This window comes from Salarias fasciatus, chromosome 20 (genome assembly GCF_902148845.1).
Source record: "Salarias fasciatus chromosome 20, fSalaFa1.1, whole genome shotgun sequence".
Classification (NCBI taxonomy): Eukaryota; Metazoa; Chordata; class Actinopteri; order Blenniiformes; family Blenniidae; genus Salarias; species Salarias fasciatus.
In genome coordinates, this window is record NC_043764.1 from 552,501 (window position 1) to 573,224 (window position 20,724).

The 20,724-nt window shown below is 55.9% G+C and overlaps 1 protein-coding gene across 2 annotated transcripts in view; it reads right to left on the bottom strand.

Annotated features, from left to right (window-relative positions):
- The window catches only part of LOC115408444 (natural resistance-associated macrophage protein 2-like), a 918,259-nt gene that overhangs the window by 26,959 nt on the left and 870,576 nt on the right, over positions 1–20,724 (bottom strand). For both annotated transcript variants that reach the window (XM_030119218.1, XM_030119216.1), the window contains exons 2-4: positions 19,092–19,211; positions 3,459–3,625; positions 2,705–2,827 (exon numbers count right to left, since the gene is read on the bottom strand). In XM_030119218.1, coding sequence (XP_029975078.1) covers positions 2,705–2,827; positions 3,459–3,625; positions 19,092–19,211 — 410 coding nt within the window. The remainder of the gene's footprint in view (positions 1–2,704; positions 2,828–3,458; positions 3,626–19,091; positions 19,212–20,724) is intronic.

Below are 20,724 nucleotides of genomic sequence, written 5' to 3' on the forward strand. Positions count from 1 at the left end.
GTTGGTGGAGCGGGGCGGGGCTGGTGAATCAGGGCGGGGCTGGTGAATCAGGGCGGGGCGGGTGAATCGCAGCGGGGCTGGTGGGGCAGGGCGGGGTTGGTGGAGCGGGGCGGGGCTGGTGAATCAGGGCGGGGCGGGTGAATCGGGGCGGGGCTGGTGGAGCGGGGCGGGGCTGGTGGAGCGGGGCGGGGCTGGTGGAGCAGGGCGGGGCTGGTGGGGCGGGGCTGGTAAAGCAGGGCGGGGCTGGTAAATCGGGGCGGGGCGGGTGAATCGGGGCAGGGCTGGTGAATCGGGGCGGGGCTGGTGGAGCGGGGCGGGGCTGGTGGGGCGGGGTGGGGCTGGTGAATCTGGGCGGGGCGGGTGAATCGGGGCAGGGCTGGTGGGGCGGGGCTGGTGGAGCGGGGCGGGGCTGGTGGAGCGGGGCGGGGCTGGTGGAGCAGGGCGGGGCTGGTGAATCGGGGCGGGGCTGGTGGAGCGGGGCGGGGCTGGTGGAGCGGGGCGGGGCTGGTGGAGCGGGGCTGGTGGAGCGTAGGCGGGGCTGGTGGAGCGGGGCGGGGCTGGGGGAGCGGGGCGGGGCTGGTGGAGCAGGGCGGGGCTGGTGAATCGGGGCGGGGCTGGTGGAGCGGGGCGGGGCTGGTGAATCTGGGCGGGGCGGGTGAATCGGGGCAGGGCTGGTGGGGCGGGGCGGGGCTGGTGGAGCGGGGCGGGGCTGGTGGAGCGGGGCGGGGCTGGTGGAGCAGGGCGGGGCTGGTGAATCGGGGCGGGGCTGGTGGAGCGGGGCGGGGCTGGTGGAGCAGGGCGGGGCGGGTGGAGCAGGGCGGGGCTGGTGGAGCTGGGCGGGGCTGGTGAATCTGGGCGGGGCGGGTGAATCGGGGCGGGGCTGGTGAATCGGGGCGGGGCTGGTGGGGCGGGGCGGGGCGGGTGGAGCGGGGCGGGGCTGGTGGAGCAGGGCGGGGCTGGTGGAGCGGGGCGGGGCGGGTGAATCTGGGCGGGGCGGGTGAATCGGGGCGGGGCTGGTGGGTGCGGGGCGGGGCTGGTGGAGCGGGGCGGGGCTGGTGGAGCAGGGCGGGGCTGGTGGAGCAGGGCGGGGCTGGTGGAGCTGGGCGGGCTGGTGAATCTGGGCGGGGCGGGTGAATCGGGGCGGGGCTGGTGAATCGGGGCGGGGCTGGTGGGGCGGGGCGGGGCTGGTGGAGCGGGGCGGGGCTGGTGGAGCAGGGGCGGGCTGGTGGAGCAGGGCGGGCTGGTGAATCTGGGCGGGGCGGGTGAATCGGGGCGGGGCTGGTGGGGCGGGGCGGGGCTGGTGGAGCGGGCGGGGCTGGTTGAGCAGGGCGGGGCTGGTGAATCTGGGCGGGGCGGGGTGAATCGGGGCGGGGCTGGTGGGCGGGGCGGGCTGTGGAGCAGGGCGGGGCTGGGGGAGCAGGGCGGGGCTGGTGAATCTGGGCGGGGCGGGTGAATCGGGGCGGGGCTGGTGGGGCGGGGCGGGGCTGGTGGAGCAGGGCGGGGCTGGTGGAGCAGGGCGGGGCTGGTGAATCTGGGCGGGGCGGGTGAATCGGGGCGGGGCTGGTGGGGCGGGGCGGGGCTGGTGGAGCGGGGCGGGGCTGGTTGAGCAGGGCGGGGCTGGTGGAGCGGGGCGGGGCTGGTGAATCTGGGCGGGGCGGGTGAATCGGGGCGGGGCTGGGGGGGCGGGGCGGGGCTGGTGGGGCGGGGCGGTGAATCTGGGCGGGGCGGGTGAATCGGGGCGGGGCTGGTGAATCTGGGCGGGGCGGGTGAATCGGGGCGGGGCTGGTGGGGCGGGGCAGGGCTGGTGGGGCGCGGCGGGGCTGGTGAATCGGGGCGGGATTGGTGAATCGGGGCGGGGCTGGTGGGGCGGGGCAGGGCTGGTGAATCGGGGCGGGGCTGGTGGGGCGGGGCAGGGCTGGTGAATCGGGGCGGGGCTGGTGAATTGGGGCGGGGCTGGTGTGGGCGGGGCAGGGCTGGTGAATCGGGGCGGGGCTGGTGGGGCGGGGCAGGGCTGGTGAATCGGGGCGGGGCGGGTGAATCGGGGCGGGGCTGGTGAATCGGGGCGGGCTGGTGGGGGCGGGGCGGGGCTGGTGGGGCGGGGCAGGGCAGGTGAATCGGGGCGGGGCGGGTGAATCGGGGCGGGGCGGGTGAATCGGGGCGGGGCTGGTGAATCGGGGCGGGGCTGGTGGGGCGGGGCGGGGCTGGTGGGGCGGGGCAGGGCAGGTGAATCGGGGCGGGCGGGTGAATCGGGGCGGGGCGGGTGAATCGGGGGCGGGGCTGGTGGGGCGGGGCGGGTGAATCGGGGCGGGGCGGGTGAATCGGGGCGGGGCTGGTGGGGCGGGGCGGGTGAGTCGGGGCGGGGCGGGTGAATCGGGGCGGGGCTGGTGGGGCGGGGCGGGTGAATCGGGGCAGGGCAGGTGAATCGGGGCGGGGCTGGTGGGGCGGGGCAGGGCAGGTGAATCGGGGCGGGGCGGTTGAATCGGGGCGGGGCGGGTGAATCGGGGCGGGGCTGGTGAATCGGGGCGGGGCTGGTGGGGCGGGGCGGGGCTGGTGCAGCAGCCAGATACAGCAGTGACCGCTGTCCGGCGGGCGTTTCCATCCAAAAGGAAAAACTTCCAACCGCCGGTCTCAGAACCACGTTCCCCGGCAGAAGCTCCGCCCGCTCCGCCCGTCCTGTGTTTGGCGCTGACGGAGGTGGAGTTACCTTGAAGCCGGCTTTAGCGCCGGACTGCAGGTCCGACTCGATGTTGCCCGGGTCCAGGTAGGCGATGCTCATCAGGAAGCCGGGACCGGTGAAGGCCCAGAGCCGCCTCAGGCTGATCCGGTTCTGTGGGAGGAGGACCGGCAGCTGCAGTGACCAGAGCGGCAACTACGGCAACTACAGCAACAGCAGCAACTACAGCAACAGCAGCAACTACAGCAACAGCAGCAACTACAGCAACACAGCAACTACAGCAACTACAGCAACAGCAACTATATCAACAGTTGAAACCAGGCCCGCCGACAGGGGGGGACAAACGGGTCTGTTGTCCCGGGCCCAGTACCCCACCCCTGGCTCCCAACGCAGCATGCAGGCTCCACGCCGCTGTTCCGCTGTTATCCCCCCCCCCCCCCCCCCCCCCCCCCCCCGGTTCCACTGGGCCCATCTCACACTATCTTGTCCCGGGCCCAGGCAAAGCTGTCTGCTGGCCTGGTAGCAACTACACCTACAGCAGCTACAGCAACAGCGCCAACTACATAAAAATACAACACCAACACCAACCACACCAGGAACACCAACAACAACCTAGTACACCAATGACAACACCAAGAACACCACCAACAGCAGCCCCATGAACAGCAACAGCAACACCTCCACAGAGAACACCACCAGCAACGACCAGAGGAAGAACAGCCCCAGCTGCACCACCTGCTGCTCTGCTGTATCCGGTGTTTGGCGGTGACGCGGTCTCCGTTACCGTGTTCCGGTCCTCGGGAACAGGAACCCTCTGCTGGAAGTAGGTGGCGGGCGCCGGCGCCGGCTCGTCGCCGTGGCTGCAGAGGAAGACGGCGGTCCTGGACGACCCTCTGTGGGAGTGTGTGGTCCGGATCACCTCCTTCTCCTCCAGGCCGTCACCCGGAGCGCCTGTACAGACCAGCAGGGGTTCACAACAGAACCTGGAACCGCAGCGCCTGCTTTAATAGTTTGGTCCTCGAGTTTCAAAGGTTTGGCTGCTGACGGTCTTGCTGACATTCGGTGCCGTGTGGACTCTGTGAACCCTGACCCTCCGTCCCGCTGTGGTCCAGACCTCAACCCCATGCAGGCTGTTGGCTGCTGCCTGGCAGACGGAGGCCAGAGCTGCAGCGCTGAAGACCAGAGAGGAGTGAGAGAGGCAGGAGACCTGCTCTCTTCCTCTGCTCCTCCCAGCGTTTTGAAGACGTCATTACATTTCCTGGAAAGGTTTGAATCTGTCGCCTCCTCCTGACATCGGTTCTGGGCCGGTTTGGGGGCCTGCAGGCCTGCAGGTCTCTCTGACCCACGTCTCGTCTGCTGTCTTTGGAAAAGCCTCCAGGAACAAACCTGCTCTCCGCCTCCACCTCCCGACTCCACCCGCTGCCGGGCACGAGAGGCCCCGGTGTCCCGTCAAGGGCCCCAGAGGAACCCTCAGAACCCCCCAGAACCCCAGAACCCCAAAACCCCAGAACCCCAAAACCCCAGAAACCCAAATCCCCAGAAACCCAGAACCCCTCAGAACCCCAAAACCCCAGAACCCAAAACCCCAGAAACCCAGAACCCCTCAGAACCCCAAAACCCCAGAACCCCAAAACCCCAGAAACCCAGAACCCCTCAGAACCCCCAGAACCCCAAAACCCCAGAAACCCAGAACCCCTCAGAACCCCCAGAACCCCAAAACCCAGAAGCCCAAAATCCCCAAACCCCCCAGAACCTCTCCATAACCCCAGAACCCCCAGAACCCCAGAACCATGAGGGGGAACCTGAGAGACGCAGCTCACCTCCACCTGAGGAGGGCGCTGTAGGTACAGCTGAGCAGGTGACGGGGATGTGAGCTTAAAACTGGCTGTTCTGTTGAAATGAGTGTGAAGACGATAAAATCCAACTTTATTTAAAACACTTTCAAACAGTTTGATGGAAAGAAGGTTTTGGCCCGTGGGAGTCTTCATCACCGCTGAAACAGTTAAGAGGAGAAGAGACCTTCAGCGGCCGTCTGTCCAGGATGTCCCTCCACAGGACGGAACAGGTGGAGACATTCATCGGAGGTGTCCTTCAGGGGGCGGTGCTCACCAGGGACAGACGCTGAAGCTCAGGTTCGTCCATCTTGGACTGCTCCAGCTCTCCCAATGTGTCCAACCAGTCCTCAATGTCCTGGGTAAACGCCTCACTTTTCGTGCCTACAGTTATTTATTATTGTTTATGGCTGCATGAAGTATTGTTGTTATTGGGGACTGTTGCCTCCGCCCTGATCCCAGCTGCCTGAGGGTGGGGTGCCGGTTGAAAAACAGGCCTTGCAGTTGACGGCCGGCTCCGGGGTGGGGAGCTGGACTGAGTGTCTGTCCTCTGAGGGACCGGGACGTGTCCGGGTCTCCGCCGGGAGTCGAGGACGTCGAGCGACCCCGGACGGTGCTGGACGGCGGTCCATCTGTGGTCATGAAGCTGGACGTGTGGACGTGTCTGCAGCTCCGTCTGTGGTCCTGCTTCAGGAGTGTCTGCCGTCCAAACCGGGGTCCTGTTCTCCACGGTGTCTGCAGCCGGTACTGCAACCGGTACTGCAGCCGGTACTGCAGCCGGTCCTGCAACCGGTACTGCAGCCGGTCCTGCAACCGGTACTGCAGCCGGTACTCCAGCCGGTACTGCAGCCGGTACTGCAGCCGGTACTGCAACCAGGACTGCAACCGGTACTGCAGCCGGTACTGCAGCCGGTACTGCAGCCGGTACTCCAGCCGGTACTGCAACCAGGACTGCAACCGGTACTGCAACCGGTACTGCAACCGGTACTGCAGCCGGTACTCCAGCCGGTACTGCAACCGGTACTGCAGCCGGTACTGCAGCCGGTACTGCAGCCGGTACTGCAGCCGGTACTGCAACCAGTACTGCAACCGGTACTGCAGCCGGTACTGCAGCCGGTACTGCAACCGGTACTGCAGCCGGTACTGCAGCCGGTACTGCAGCCGGTACTGCAACCGGTACTGCAGCCGGTACTGCAGCCGGTACTGCAGCCGGTACTGCAACCGGTACTGCAACCGGTACTGCAGCCGGTACTGCAGCCGGTACTGCAACCGGTACTGCAGCCGGTACTGCAGCCGGTACTGCAGCCGGTACTGCAGCCGGTACTCCAGCCGGTACTGCAACCAGGACTGCAACCAGGACTGCAACCGGTACTGCAGCCGGTCCTGCAACCGGTACTGCAACTGGTACTGCAACCGGTACTGCAACTGGTACTGCAGCCGGTACTGCAACCGGTACTGCAGCCGGTACTGCAACCAGTACTGCAACCAGGACTGCAACCGGTACTGCAGCCGGTCCTGCAACCGGTACTGCAACTGGTACTGCAGCCGGTACTGCAGCCGGTCCTGCAACCGGTACTGCAACCAGTACTGCAACCGGTACTGCAGCCGGTACTGCAGCCGGTACTGCAGCCGGTCCTGCAACCAGTACTGCAGCTGGTACTGCAGCCGGTACTCCAGCTGGTACTGCAACCAGGACTGCAACCGGTACTGCAACCGGTACTGCAGCCGGTACTGCAGCCGGTACTGCAACCGGTACTGCAGCCGGTACTGCAGCCGGTACTGCAGCCGGTACTGCAGCCGGTACTCCAGCCGGTACTGCAACCAGGACTGCAACCAGGACTGCAACTGGTACTGCAGCCGGTCCTGCAACCGGTACTGCAACTGGTACTGCAACCGGTACTGCAACCGGTACTGCAGCCGGTACTGCAACCGGTACTGCAGCCGGTACTGCAACCAGTACTGCAACCAGGACTGCAACCGGTACTGCAGCCGGTCCTGCAACCGGTACTGCAACTGGTACTGCAACCGGTACTGCAACTGGTACTGCAGCCGGTACTGCAACCGGTACTGCAGCCGGTACTGCAACCAGTACTGCAACCAGGACTGCAACCGGTACTGCAGCCGGTCCTGCAACCGGTACTGCAACTGGTACTGCAGCCGGTACTGCAACCGGTACTGCAACTGGTACTGCAGCCGGTACTGCAGCCGGTCCTGCAACCGGTACTGCAACCAGTACTGCAACCGGTACTGCAGCCGGTACTGCAGCCGGTACTGCAGCCGGTCCTGCAACCAGTACTGCAGCCGGTACTGCAGCCGGTACTGCAGCCGGTCCTGCAACCGGTACTGCAACCAGTACTGCAGCCGGTACTGCAGCCGGTACTGCAGCCGGTCCTGCAACCAGTACTGCAGCTGGTACTGCAGCCGGTACTCCAGCTGGTACTGCAACCAGGACTGCAACCGGTACTGCAACCGGTACTGCAAACGGTACTGCAGCCGGTACTGCAACCAGGACTGCAACCGGTACTGCAACCGGTACTGCAGCCGGTACTGCAGCCGGTACTGCAAACGGTACTGCAGCCGGTACTGCAGCCGGTACTCCAGCCGGTACTGCAACCAGGACTGCAACCAGGACTGCAACTGGTACTGCAGCCGGTCCTGCAACCTGTACTGCAACTGGTACTGCAACCGGTACTGCAACTGGTACTGCAGCCGGTACTGCAACCGGTACTGCAGCCGGTACTGCAACCAGTACTGCAACCAGGACTGCAACCGGTACTGCAGCCGGTCCTGCAACCGGTACTGCAACTGGTACTGCAACCGGTACTGCAACTGGTACTGCAGCCGGTACTGCAACCGGTACTGCAGCCGGTACTGCAACCAGTACTGCAACCAGGACTGCAACCGGTACTGCAGCCGGTCCTGCAACCGGTACTGCAACTGGTACTGCAGCCGGTACTGCAACCGGTACTGCAACTGGTACTGCAGCCGGTACTGCAGCCGGTCCTGCAACCGGTACTGCAACCAGTACTGCAACCGGTACTGCAGCCGGTACTGCAGCCGGTCCTGCAACCAGTACTGCAGCTGGTACTGCAGCCGGTACTCCAGCTGGTACTGCAACCAGGACTGCAACCGGTACTGCAACCGGTACTGCAGCCGGTACTGCAGCCGGTACTGCAACCGGTACTGCAGCCGGTACTGCAGCCGGTACTGCAGCCGGTACTGCAGCCGGTACTGCAGCCGGTACTGCAACCAGGACTGCAACCAGGACTGCAACCGGTACTGCAGCCGGTCCTGCAAACCGGTACTGCAACTGGTACTGCAACCGGTACTGCAACTGGTACTGCAGCCGGTACTGCAACCGGTACTGCAGCCGGTACTGCAACCAGTACTGCAACCAGGACTGCAACCGGTACTGCAGCCGGTCCTGCAACCGGTACTGCAACTGGTACTGCAGCCGGTACTGCAGCCGGTCCTGCAACCGGTACTGCAACCAGTACTGCAGCCGGTACTGCAGCCGGTACTGCAGCCGGTCCTGCAACCAGTACTGCAGCTGGTACTGCAGCCGGTACTCCAGCTGGTACTGCAACCAGGACTGCAACCGGTACTGCAAACCGGTACTGCAAACGGTACTGCAGCCGGTACTGCAACCGGGACTGCAACCGGTACTGCAACCGGTACTGCAGCCGGTACTGCAGCCGGTACTGCAAACGGTACTGCAGCCGGTACTGCAGCCGGTACTGCAGCCGGTACTGCAGCCGGTACTGCAAACGGTACTGCAGCCGGTCCTGCAACCGGTACTGCAACTGGTACTGCAGCCGGTACTGCAGCCGGTCCTGCAACCGGTACTGCAACCAGTACTGCAACCAGGACTGCAACCGGTACTGCAGCCGGTCCTGCAACCGGTACTGCAACTGGTACTGCAGCCGGTACTGCAGCCGGTCCTGCAACCGGTACTGCAACTGGTACTGCAGCCGGTACTGCAGCCGGTCCTGCAACCGGTACTGCAGCCGGTACTGCAGCCGGTACTGCAGCCGGTACTGCAGCCGGTACTCCAGCTGGTACTGCAACCAGGACTGCAACCGGTACTGCAACCGGTACTGCAAACGGTACTGCAGCCGGTACTGCAACCAGGACTGCAACCGGTACTGCAACCGGTACTGCAGCCGGTACTGCAGCCGGTACTGCAAACGGTACTGCAGCCGGTACTGCAGCCGGTACTGCAAACGGTACTGCAGCCGGTACTGCAAACGGTACTGCAGCCGGTACTGCAAACGGTACTGCAGCCGGTCCTGCAACCGGTACTGCAACCAGTACTGCAGCCGGTACTGCAGCCGGTACTGCAGCCGGTCCTGCAACCAGTACTGCAGCTGGTACTGCAGCCGGTACTCCAGCTGGTACTGCAACCAGGACTGCAACCGGTACTGCAACCGGTACTGCAAACGGTACTGCAGCCGGTACTGCAACCAGGACTGCAACCGGTACTGCAACCGGTACTGCAGCCGGTACTGCAGCCGGTACTGCAAACGGTACTGCAGCCGGTACTGCAGCCGGTACTGCAGCCGGTACTGCAAACGGTACTGCAGCCGGTTGCAGTACCGATGCAGTATCAGTTGTTAGGGGTGTAACGATACACAAAAATCTGGGTTGGATACGTACCTCGGTTCTGAGGTCAGGGTTCGGTTCGGTTCGGTTCGGTTCGGTTTCGATACAGTAGGGAACAAAATGCAAACCCTAAACGTTCCTGTTGTTGTCATGCTTCCATGTCCGCCTGTCGGTGTCGGCTGTGCGGCTCATCACCGACGCCAGCGCTCTCCTCTGCTGCTGCATTTGGGCTCAGCTGTGGACGTTCCAGGCAGCCGCACTGATCCACGCATCCTCCAGAAGCTTCTCCGGCTCTCCAGACTGTTTATCTGCTCCTTTACTTCAGATGTTTTATAGGAAATGAGGCTCAGACATTGTCCGGACGTTATCATTTAGTATCAGAGTTTATTTTGCCTTTTTTTGTTCTGTTTCTGAATCTCGGGGCGGCGCCTGAGTGATTAGATAATTTCACTCAGGGTGCGAACTGTGGGGGGGCCAGGGGGGTCTCAGCCCCCCTTGATGAGACATGAGCCCCCCTGAAAACATGATTTGTGAAATTTGGGGGGGGGGGGGGGCTAAATATTGGAAAAATGCTGTTTCCCCCATGTATTTCCTTTCATTTATTATTATTGATTTAGTATGATCATAATCATGGATTATATGCAGAATTAGGCCAATTTCAATGGATGATTTGCGCATCACTATTTCACTTTAAAGGGGCTGTATCATGCAAAATTCACTTTCTGTATGTTTTAACCTTGTTATATAGTTCTGTTCTCACCAAAAACTCCCCAAAGCATTTTTTTCCTTCGTGCCTGTGTTTGAGCTTTCCTGGTGTTTCAGCTGCTCAGAGAGGCAGCCCCTCCCACCGTGAAAACGCTCTGCTTCCCACGTTCACGTCACACTGTGAAGATGGCTCCCCTGAGGTCTGAGGTCTGGAGGGTCTGCGCTTGGTGAGTTTTCGTGTGTCTTTCTGTGTAGAGAAGCTAGAGCTAAAGAGCTAAAGCTAGCTAGCGTATTTGTTTTGAAGCTCTGATTGGTTGAAGTAGCTGTCAGTCAAAGTCCACAGGGGGAGAGGCGGGATTCAGTGAAACAGAGCGTTTTCTCTTCCAGGTTTCAGAATTAGCCCCAGAAAATCTTTTATTTCACACAAAATGACTTTTCCTTAGCGCCAAAAATAAACTATGACCATGTTAGTGACATTTCTAGGGTTTGGACGAGCTGAAAAGCAGGATACAGGTCCTTTAAAAAAGATGCCGGCCTGCATGCAGTACTTGTCCTCACCATTGAAGCGTGGTGGCGCTATGCCTTAAGCGTCACTTAAAGCAGACATGTTCCCTCCGAGGCACGCGCACCCCCCCAGTGAGCCCCCCAACAGCCGGTACAGTTCCACACTGCTTCTCGTCAGTGACAGCCCTCCTCCTCCTCCTGACAGAGTCTGCTCTCTCCGTCCTCCAGCTCTTCTCTGAGTTTCTTCAGACGGAGTTGCAGCCTGTTCGCTTCAGACTCACTTTTCAAAGTCAGCGTCTGTCACGGTTTGTTTGCTGTGGCGCTCTGGCACATGCGTGCACCGGCGCGACGTGCGCATACGCGCAACGCGGTCACAAACTCTGTCCTGCGAGGGGACGTCCTTGGACAGAAATTCATGACAGTACGTCCCAGAGAGGCGGGGCGTGCCAACAGGCAAACCAGGCAAACCTGGGGCCCCGGCTTTTAGGGGGGCCCCCGCAAGGAGGCCCCTGAAAGGTACCCAAAGTGCTAATGCATGTACTGCTCAGAAACGACAACAATCAGCATTTATGATGCAATTATGAAACGACGATGTAGCAAACCCCCTTGCGTCAATCAGGCGAGCCGCAAGGTTTATTGTCTAATATAATTACTGATAAGCCAGGGCTTTCAAGGACTGCTGTTGGTCCCGGGATCTAACAGAAGAGGTTTGGGGTTCTCTAAGTTTCAGTAAACATATTATAGCTGGGCCGTTACCGCGGTAACGTGCTGCGTTACCGCCAGACTCTTATCGCGCGAGAAAAAAATGTCGCCGTTAATCTGCTGTTCAGAGTTGGGTCTGGGAGCTGGGCTACATGCAGGCTCTGCAGCTCACTCTGATATCGTTCAGTGTGGATGGTGCCTGGCCCAGCCTGGCTGAATATCGCTGTGGGGGGGGAACAAGCCGAACCTTTCCTGCACCGCGAGTCACACCGCCTCCTGCTGACCGTCAAAAACACACTGGCGCTTTTAGCGGTGAAACACGGTCCATCCCTCATTATTTGCCATATTGAACTCGGCCGAATTATCAGAAAAATCAGGAGGAAAAGGCTGGTGTAAGGCACAGACTGAACCCAGGAGCGCAAATATAAAAAAAATGAAAATCAAACTTAAATTACGTGTTTTGCTGGTGCACCATTTCTCCCGCTGGGCCTTCTTCAGCCGCTGAAAACACGCAAAACAAAGAACATTTCCCTTCAACACACACTCTGGATTAATAAAGACGAGGATGAGGCACAATCCGGCCTGACTGAACTGATCCTGTCTTCTCTGTCTGAGAGTCGGAGATATGAGGAAGTGTGAGGAAGTGTGGCTCATCAGAAGATCCATGGTTCATGTTTCTGACTCGGTTGATGACACATGAACACAGAACGGTGTCAGATTACCTGCTGGTTTCCTGAGATGCTGCTGATTATTCATGTCTAATTGAAAAAAACAGAAACTCGTTCTTGAGGACTTATTTCTTATTTATGTAACACACACGTTTTGAATGGCCTTGGCAGACTTCAGATGAGCCATTTTAATCACAATTAATCGATTAACTCCAGGATTGGGGTGCAATTACTCACGATTAAAGCTCGTGTCCGGAGTTTTGAAAGAGAGGTTTTTTTAATCCAACGTCTGGAGGCTCCGCCTCCCTCTGCTTTCATGAGCGACCAAGCCACGCCCCTTTAATTGCGCACGCTATTATCCGTGGGGTGAAAATGAGAGCCTCCAGTCCTGCAGCATCCTCCATGTTGAGCTGTTTCCGGTGGACGTTCAGCAGACGGTGGATATATCTGCTGTAGAGCTAACTCTCCCCTGCTGGGCGAGCGACGTGCTCTCTGGCTGCTCCACACTTTGACTGACAGCAGGACAAGGCGGAAGCTCGAAGCCTATTGGCTGAAGCTGACCGGCGCTTTTTCGGATAACATGGGGGTCTATGAGACGAAGGCGGGGCTCATGAATACATTTTTATATTGCTTTATGTTAATATTATAGTAAAGTATGAACCAGACTGACACACTGAAGCTCTGTTGAAAAATGATTCATACGTTGGAAATGAACGGAAACTCCGGACACCAGCTTTAAGGGATTTAATCGTTGCCCAGCTCTAATAAATATCAAATGTCCCAAAAATTGTATGCAATTTTTTTTTTTCGGTGTGCACGGATGGGATGGGGGCCCAATGAATTTTTTTGCTTGGAGCCCCCAAGGACCCTTGCCCCACCACTGGCCAGGCGGACATGTGCAGCCTGGACGAAGCTGCTCGCAGCAGCAGTCATGGCTGCAGGTGTAGCTGCACATGCTAGCGGCTGAACGTAAACACACGCACCACCCGGCCGTGAGCGGGAAAAACAACTAACTTTGGCCCGTGAACTCACCCGGGGACAGTCCCGAACCGAACCGAACGGCCCGGACCGAAACGCTTCAACACCAATACAGGTATTGTTACACCCCTATCAGTTGTCACTCCTGTACTGCAGTCTGTGGCTGTGTCCACAGTCTGCTGGTCCCTGCTGGTCCCTGCTGGTTCGTGCTGGTCCATGCCGGTCCCTGCTGGTTCCTGCCGGTCCCTGCTGGTCCCTCTGGTCCGTGCTGGTCCCTGCCGGTCCCTGCTGGTTCCTGCCGGTCCCTGCTGGTTCCTGCCAGTTCCTGCTGGTACCTCCCAGCCCCTGCCAGTCCCTGCCGGTTCCTGCTGGTACCTCCCGGTCCCTGCTGGTCCCTCTGGTCCATGCTGGTTCGTGCTGGTCCCTGCTGGTTCCTGCCGGTCCCTGCCGGTTCCTGCCAGTCCCTGCCGGTTCCTGCTGGTACCTCCCGGTCCCTGCTGGTCCCTCTGGTCCATGCTGGTCCGTGCTGGTCCCTGCTGGTTCCTGCCGGTCCCTGCTGGTTCCTGCCAGTCCCTGCCGGTTCCTGCTGGTACCTCCCGGCCCCTGCTGGTCCCTGCTGGTCCCTGCAGTGCAGTCTGTGGTCCTGATTCAGGCGTTGCTGCATTTGTTCGGTTGTTTGTTCAAGGTGAGGAAGCGGAGCAGCAACAAGTCGAGGAGACGTCGTTTAAAACTCTGACCTGGAGTTCAGCGGACAGACGGTGACCTGAGCTACAGCTACAGCTACACCTAAAGCTACAGCTACACCTAAAGCTGCAGCTACAGCTAAAGCTACACCTAAAGCTACAGCTACACCTAAAGCTACAGCTACAGCTACAGCTACACCTAAAGCTACAGCTACACCTAAAGCTACAGCTACAGCTACACCTAAAGCTACAGCTACAGCTAAAGCTACACCTAAAGCTACAGCTACACCTACAGCTACAGCTACACCTAAAGCTACAGCTACAGCTACACCTAAAGCTACAGCTACACCTAAAGCTACAGCTACAGCTAAAGCTACACCTAAAGCTACAGCTACACCTAAAGCTACAGCTACAGCTAAAGCTACACCTAAAGCTAATACTACAGCTACAGCTAAAGCTACACCTAAAGCTACAGCTACACCTAAAGCTACAGCTACAGCTAAAGCTACAGCTAAGGCTACACCTAAAGCTACAGCTAAAGCTACACCTAAAGCTACAGCTACACCTAAAGCTACAGCTACAGCTACAGCTACACCTGAAGCTACAGCTACAGCTACACCTAAAGCTACAGCTACACCTAAAGCTACAGCTACACCTAAAGCTACAGCTACAGCTAAGGCTACACCTAAAGCTACAGCTAAAGCTACACCTAAAGCTACAGCTACACCTAAAGCTACAGCTACACCTAAAGCTACACCTAAAGCTAAAGCTACAACTAAAGCTACAGCTACACCTAAAGCTACAGCTACAGCTAAAGCTACACCTACAGCTAAAGCTACACCTAAAGCTGCAGCTACACCGAAAGCTACAGCTACACCTACAGCTACACCTACACCTAAAGCTACAGCTACAGCTACAGCTACACCTAAAGCTACAGCTACACCTAAAGCTACAGCTACAGCTAAAGCTACACCTAAAGCTACAGCTACACCTAAAGCTACAGCTACAGCTAAAGCTACACCTAAAGCTAATACTACAGCTACAGCTAAAGCTACACCTAAAGCTACAGCTACACCTAAAGCTACAGCTACACCTAAAGCTAAAGCTACAGCTAAGGCTACACCTAAAGCTACAGCTAAAGCTACACCTAAAGCTACAGCTACACCTAAAGCTACAGCTACAGCTAAGGCTACACCTAAAGCTACAGCTACAGCTACACCTAAAGCTACAGCTACAGCTAAAGCTACACCTAAAGCTAATACTACAGCTACAGCTAAAGCTACACCGAAAGCTACAGCTACAGCTACAGCTACACCTAAAGCTACAGCTACACCTAAAGCTAAAGCTACAGCTAAGGCTACACCTAAAGCTACAGCTACAGCTACACCTAAAGCTACAGCTACAGCTAAAGCTACACCTAAAGCTAATACTACAGCTACAGCTAAAGCTACACCTAAAGCTACAGCTACAGCTAAAGCTACACCTAAAGCTACAGCTACACCTACAGCTACAGCTACACCTAAAGCTACAGCTACAGCTACAGCTACACCTAAAGCTACAGCTACACCTAAAGCTACAGCTACAGCTAAAGCTACACCTAAAGCTACAGCTACACCTAAAGCTACAGCTACAGCTAAAGCTACACCTAAAGCTAATACTACAGCTACAGCTAAAGCTACACCTAAAGCTACAGCTACACCTAAAGCTACAGCTACACCTAAAGCTAAAGCTACAGCTAAGGCTACACCTAAAGCTACAGCTAAAGCTACACCTAAAGCTACAGCTACACCTAAAGCTACAGCTACAGCTACAGCTACACCTAAAGCTACAGCTACACCTAAAGCTACAGCTACACCTAAAGCTACAGCTACAGCTAAGGCTACACCTAAAGCTACAGCTAAAGCTACACCTAAAGCTACAGCTACACCTAAAGCTACAGCTACAACTAAAGCTACACCTAAAGCTAAAGCTACAACTAAAGCTACAGCTACACCTAAAGCTACAGCTACAGCTAAAGCTACACCTACAGCTAAAGCTACACCTAAAGCTGCAGCTACACCGAAAGCTACAGCTACACCTACAGCTACACCTACACCTAAAGCTACAGCTACAGCTACAGCTACACCTAAAGCTACAGCTACACCTAAAGCTACAGCTACAGCTAAAGCTACACCTAAAGCTACAGCTACACCTAAAGATACAGCTACAGCTAAAGCTACACCTAAAGCTAATACTACAGCTACAGCTACAGCTACACCTAAAGCTACAGCTAAGGCTACACCTAAAGCTACAGCTAAAGCTACACCTAAAGCTACAGCTACACCTAAAGCTACAGCTACAGCTACAGCTACAGCTACACCTAAAGCTACAGCTACACCTAAAGCTACAGCTACACCTAAAGCCACAGCTACAGCTAAGGCTACACCTAAAGCTACAGCTAAAGCTACACCTAAAGCTACAGCTACACCTAAGCTACAGCTACACCTAAAGCTACACCTAAAGCTAAAGCTACAACTAAAGCTACAGCTACACCTAAAGCTACAGCTACAGCTAAAGCTACACCTACAGCTAAAGCTACACCTAAAGCTGCAGCTACAGCTAAAGCTACACCTAAAGCTAAAGCTACACCTAAAGCTACAGCTACACCTAAAGCTACACCTAAAGCTAAAGCTACAACTAAAGCTACAGCTACACCTAAAGCTACAGCTCCAGCTAAAGCTACACCTAAAGCTAATACTACAGCTACAGCTAAAGCTACACCTAAAGCTACAGCTACACCTAAAGCTACAGCTACAGCTAAGGCTACACCTAAAGCTACAGCTAAAGCTACACCTAAAGCTACAGCTACACCTAAAGCTACAGCTACACCTAAAGCTACACCTAAAGCTAAAGCTACAACTAAAGCTACAGCTACACCTAAAGCTACAGCTACAGCTAAAGCTACACCTACAGCTAAAGCTACACCTAAAGCTGCAGCTACAGCTAAAGCTACACCTAAAGCTAAAGCTACACCTAAAGCTACAGCTACAACTAAAGCTACAGCTACACCTAAAGCTACAGCTACAGCTAAAGCTACACCTAAAGCTACAGCTACACCTAAAGCTAAAGCTACAGCTACAGCTAAGGCTACACCTAAAGCTACAGCTAAAGCTACAGCTACACCTAAAGCTACACCTAAAGCTAAAGCTACAACTAAAGCTACAGCTACAGCTAAAGCTACACCTACAGCTAAAGCTACACCTAAAGCTGCAGCTACAGCTAAAGCTACACCTAAAGCTAAAGCTACACCTAAAGCTACACCTAAAGCTAAAGCTACAACTAAAGCTACAGCTACACCTAAAGCTACAGCTACAGCTACATCTAAACCTACAGCTACAGCTAAAGCTACACCTAAAGCTACAGCTACACCTAAAGCTACAGCTACAGCTACAGCTAAAGCTACAGCTACACCTAAAGCTACAGCTACAGCTAAAGCTACACCTAAAGCTACAGCTACAGCTACATCTAAACCTACAGCTACAGCTAAAGCTACACCTACAGCTAAAGCTACCCCTAAAGCTACAGCTACAGCTAAAGCTACACCTAAACCTACAGGTACACCTAAAGCTACAGCTACACCTAAAGCTAAAGCTACACCTAAAGCTACACCTAAAGCTACAGCTACACCTAAAGCTACAGCTACAGCTAAAGCTACACCTAAAGCTAAAGCTACACCTAAAGCTAAAGCTACACCTAAAGCTACAGCTACACCTAAAGGTAAAGCTACACCTAAAGCTACAGCTACAGCTACACCTAAAGCTACAGCTACAGCTAAAGCTACAGCTACAGCTACACCTAAAGCTACAGCTACAGCTAAAGCTACACCTAAAGCTGAAGCTACAGCTACAGCTACACCTAAAGCTACAGCTACAGCTACACCTAAAGCTACAGCTACACCTAAAGCTACAGCTACACCTAAAGCTAAAGCTACAGCTAAAGCTACAGCTACAGCTACACCTAAAGCTACAGCTACAGCTAAAGCTACACCTAAAGCTGAAGCTACAGCTACAGCTACACCTAAAGCTACAGCTACAGCTACACCTAAAGCTACAGCTACACCTAAAGCTACACCTAAAGCTACAGCTACAGCTACACCTAAAGCTACAGCTACAGCTAAAGCTACACCTAAAGCTAAAGCTACAGCTACAGCTACACCTAAAGCTACAGCTACAGCTACACCTAAACCTACAGCTACAGCTAAAGCTACACCTACAGCTAAAGCTACACCTAAAGCTACAGCTACAGCTAAAGCTACACCTAAACCTACAGCTACACCTAAAGCTACAGCTACAGCTAAAGCTACACCTAAAGCTAAAGCTACACCTAAAGCTAAAGCTACACCTAAACCTACAGCTACACCTAAAGCTACAGCTACAGCTAAAGCTACACCTACAGCTAAAGCTACACCTAAAGCTACACCTAAAGCTACACCTAAAGCTAAAGCTACACCTAAAGCTTAAGCTACACCTAAAGCTACAGCTACAGCTACACCTAAAGCTACAGCTACACCTAAAGCTACAGCTACAGCTAAAGCTACAGCTACAGCTATACCTAAAGCTACACCTAAAGCTACAGCTACACCTAAAGCTACAGTTACAGCTAAAGCTATACCTAAAGCTACAGCTAAAGCTACAGCTACAGCTACACCTAAAGCTACACCTAAAGCTACAGCTACACCTAAAGCTACAGCTGCAGCTACACCTAAAGCTACAGCTACAGCTAAAGCTACAGCTACAGCTATACCTGAAGCTACACCTAAAGCTACACCTAAAGCTACACCTAAAGCTACACCTAAAGCTACAGCTACACCTAAAGCTACAGCTAAAGCTACAGCTACAGCTATACCTAAAGCTACAGCTACAGCTAAAGCTACACCTAAAGCTACAGCTACAGCTACACCTAAAGCTACAGCTACACCTAAAGCTAAAGCTACAGCTAAAGCTACACCTAAAGCTACAGCTACACCTAAAGCTACAGCTACACCTAAAGCTAAAGCTACAGCTAAAGCTACAGCTACAGCTACACCTAAAGCTACAGCTACAGCTAAAGCTACACCTAAAGCTGAAGCTACAGCTAAAGCTACACCTAAAGGTACAGCTACACCTAAAGCTACAGTTACAGCTAAAGCTACACCTAAAGCTACAGCTAAAGCTACACCTAAAGCTACAGCTACACCTAAAGCTAAAGCTACAGCTAAAGCTACAGCTACAGCTACACCTAAAGCTACAGCTACAGCTAAAGCTACACCTAAAGCTGAAGCTACAGCTAAAGCTACACCTAAAGGTACAGCTACACCTAAAGCTACAGTTACAGCTAAAGCTACACCTAAAGCTACAGCTACAGCTACACCTAAAGCTACACCTAAAGCTACAGCTACAGCTACAGCTACAGCTACACCTAAAGCTACAGCTACAGCTACACCTAAAGCTACAGCTACACCTAAAGCTACACCTAAAGCTACAGTTACAGCTACAGCAGCTCTGAGCTACAGCCGTCTCACGCTGTAGCTCAGGTTTGGACACAGTGACAAAGCTTGAGCAACGCAAACAGAGCGAGCAGCACAGGAATCATCTTATTTTCAAAGAACTCGAACGTGGACCTGAGACATGAGACATGTCCCTGAGACATGTCCATGGCTGCTGCGTCCTCCAGACTGCAGAACTGACCGCGCAGTCAGACATCTGGACAGAGAGGACACCGTCACCTGGTGCTCCGGGCTGCTGAGGGTCCGGCTCTGCAGGCACTCCTGGAGGCAGCGGCGTGATGTGGATGTCCTCAGCCGGAGGACGTCCGCCTGGGATGTCCTCAGCCGGAGGACGTCCACCTGGACCGGGACAAAGTCAGGAGTTCATAAACTCAGCAGCATGAAAACAAGAGCCAGCAAACCGTCAGCCAGAGTAACAGCGCCAAGTCGGGCCTGAACAGAGACGTCGACTCGTGGCACCAGTCGGCATCAATTTGAAGTCAACAAGTTGTAGCTTCGTCTTTCTCTCCGTCCCCGACGATGGAGGACCTGCAGTGGTCGCTCCGGTACCACCGCCAGGTTCCACGTCTGGCCAAACTGGCTGTTGCAGCCGCCAGCACCCCGGTGACAGGGGGGAACATCCCTCTGGGGGGGAACATCTCTCTGGGGGGGAACATCTCTCTGGGGGAGAACATCTCTCTGGGGGGGAACATCTCTCTGGGGGGGAACATCTCTCTGGGGGGAACATCTCTCTGGGGGGGAACATCTCTCTGGGGGGGAACATCTCTCAGGGGGAGAACATCTCTCTGGGGGGAACATCTCTCTGGGGGGAACATCTCTCTGGGGGGAACATCTCTCAGGGGGAGAACATCTCTCTGGGGGGGAACATCTCTCTGGGGGGGAACATCTCTCTGGGGGGGAACATCTCTCTGGGGGGAACATCTCTCTGGGGGGGGAACATCTCTCTGGGGGGAACATCTCTCTGGGGGGGAACATCTCTCTGGGGGGGAACATCTCTCTGGGGGGAACATCTCTCAGGGGTGAGAACATCTCTCTGGGGGGGAACATCTCTCTGGGGGGGAACATCTCTCTGGGGGGGAACATCTCTCAGGGGGAGAACATCTCTCTGGGGGGGAACATCTCTCTGGGGGGAACATCTCTCAGGGGGAGAACATCTCTCAGGGGGGGAACATCTCTCTGGGGGGAACATCTCTCAGGGGGAGAACATCTCTCAGGGGGGGAACATCTCTCTGGGGGGAACATCTCTCAGGGGGGAACATCTCTCAGGGGGGGAACATCTCTCTGGGGGGAACATCTCTCAGGGGGGGAACATCTCTCAGGGGGGGGAACATCTCTCAGGGGGGGACATCGCCCCACAGCTCAGCCTTCATCCAGCATGTGGACCACTCATCTCTCTCTCCATGAAAACATGAAGCTGCAGCCCAGGAATGTGAGGGGGGACGACCAGAGCAGGATTACTGCACTAAGTGCGATCAAGGATATTACAGCAATAAGGATTTTTTTTTTACCCTTCATCTTTTGAGGCTGGTGAGTTCTATTTTCTTTATTTTTATTGCAAGGTGAAGTCGGTCTCTGATTGGTGCCTGTTTGCAGTTCTGAAGTATTTAATTTCCATTTATTTCACGTTGAAAACTGTTGTCTAAGTAATGTTCTGTGAACCATGCAGGCAAGACCAGTGTTGAATTATAATTTCGACAGCATTGGGTTTTGATTATTTTGTGATTTAAGACAACGCCCTCTTTTTTTCCAAACATGATGCAGACATGCATGATGTGTCCGTCCTTTGGCTGCCGCTGCCTTGATCTTTTTGCTCTTTATGTTGTGCAGTGAAATTTAAAAGAAAACTGCAGGT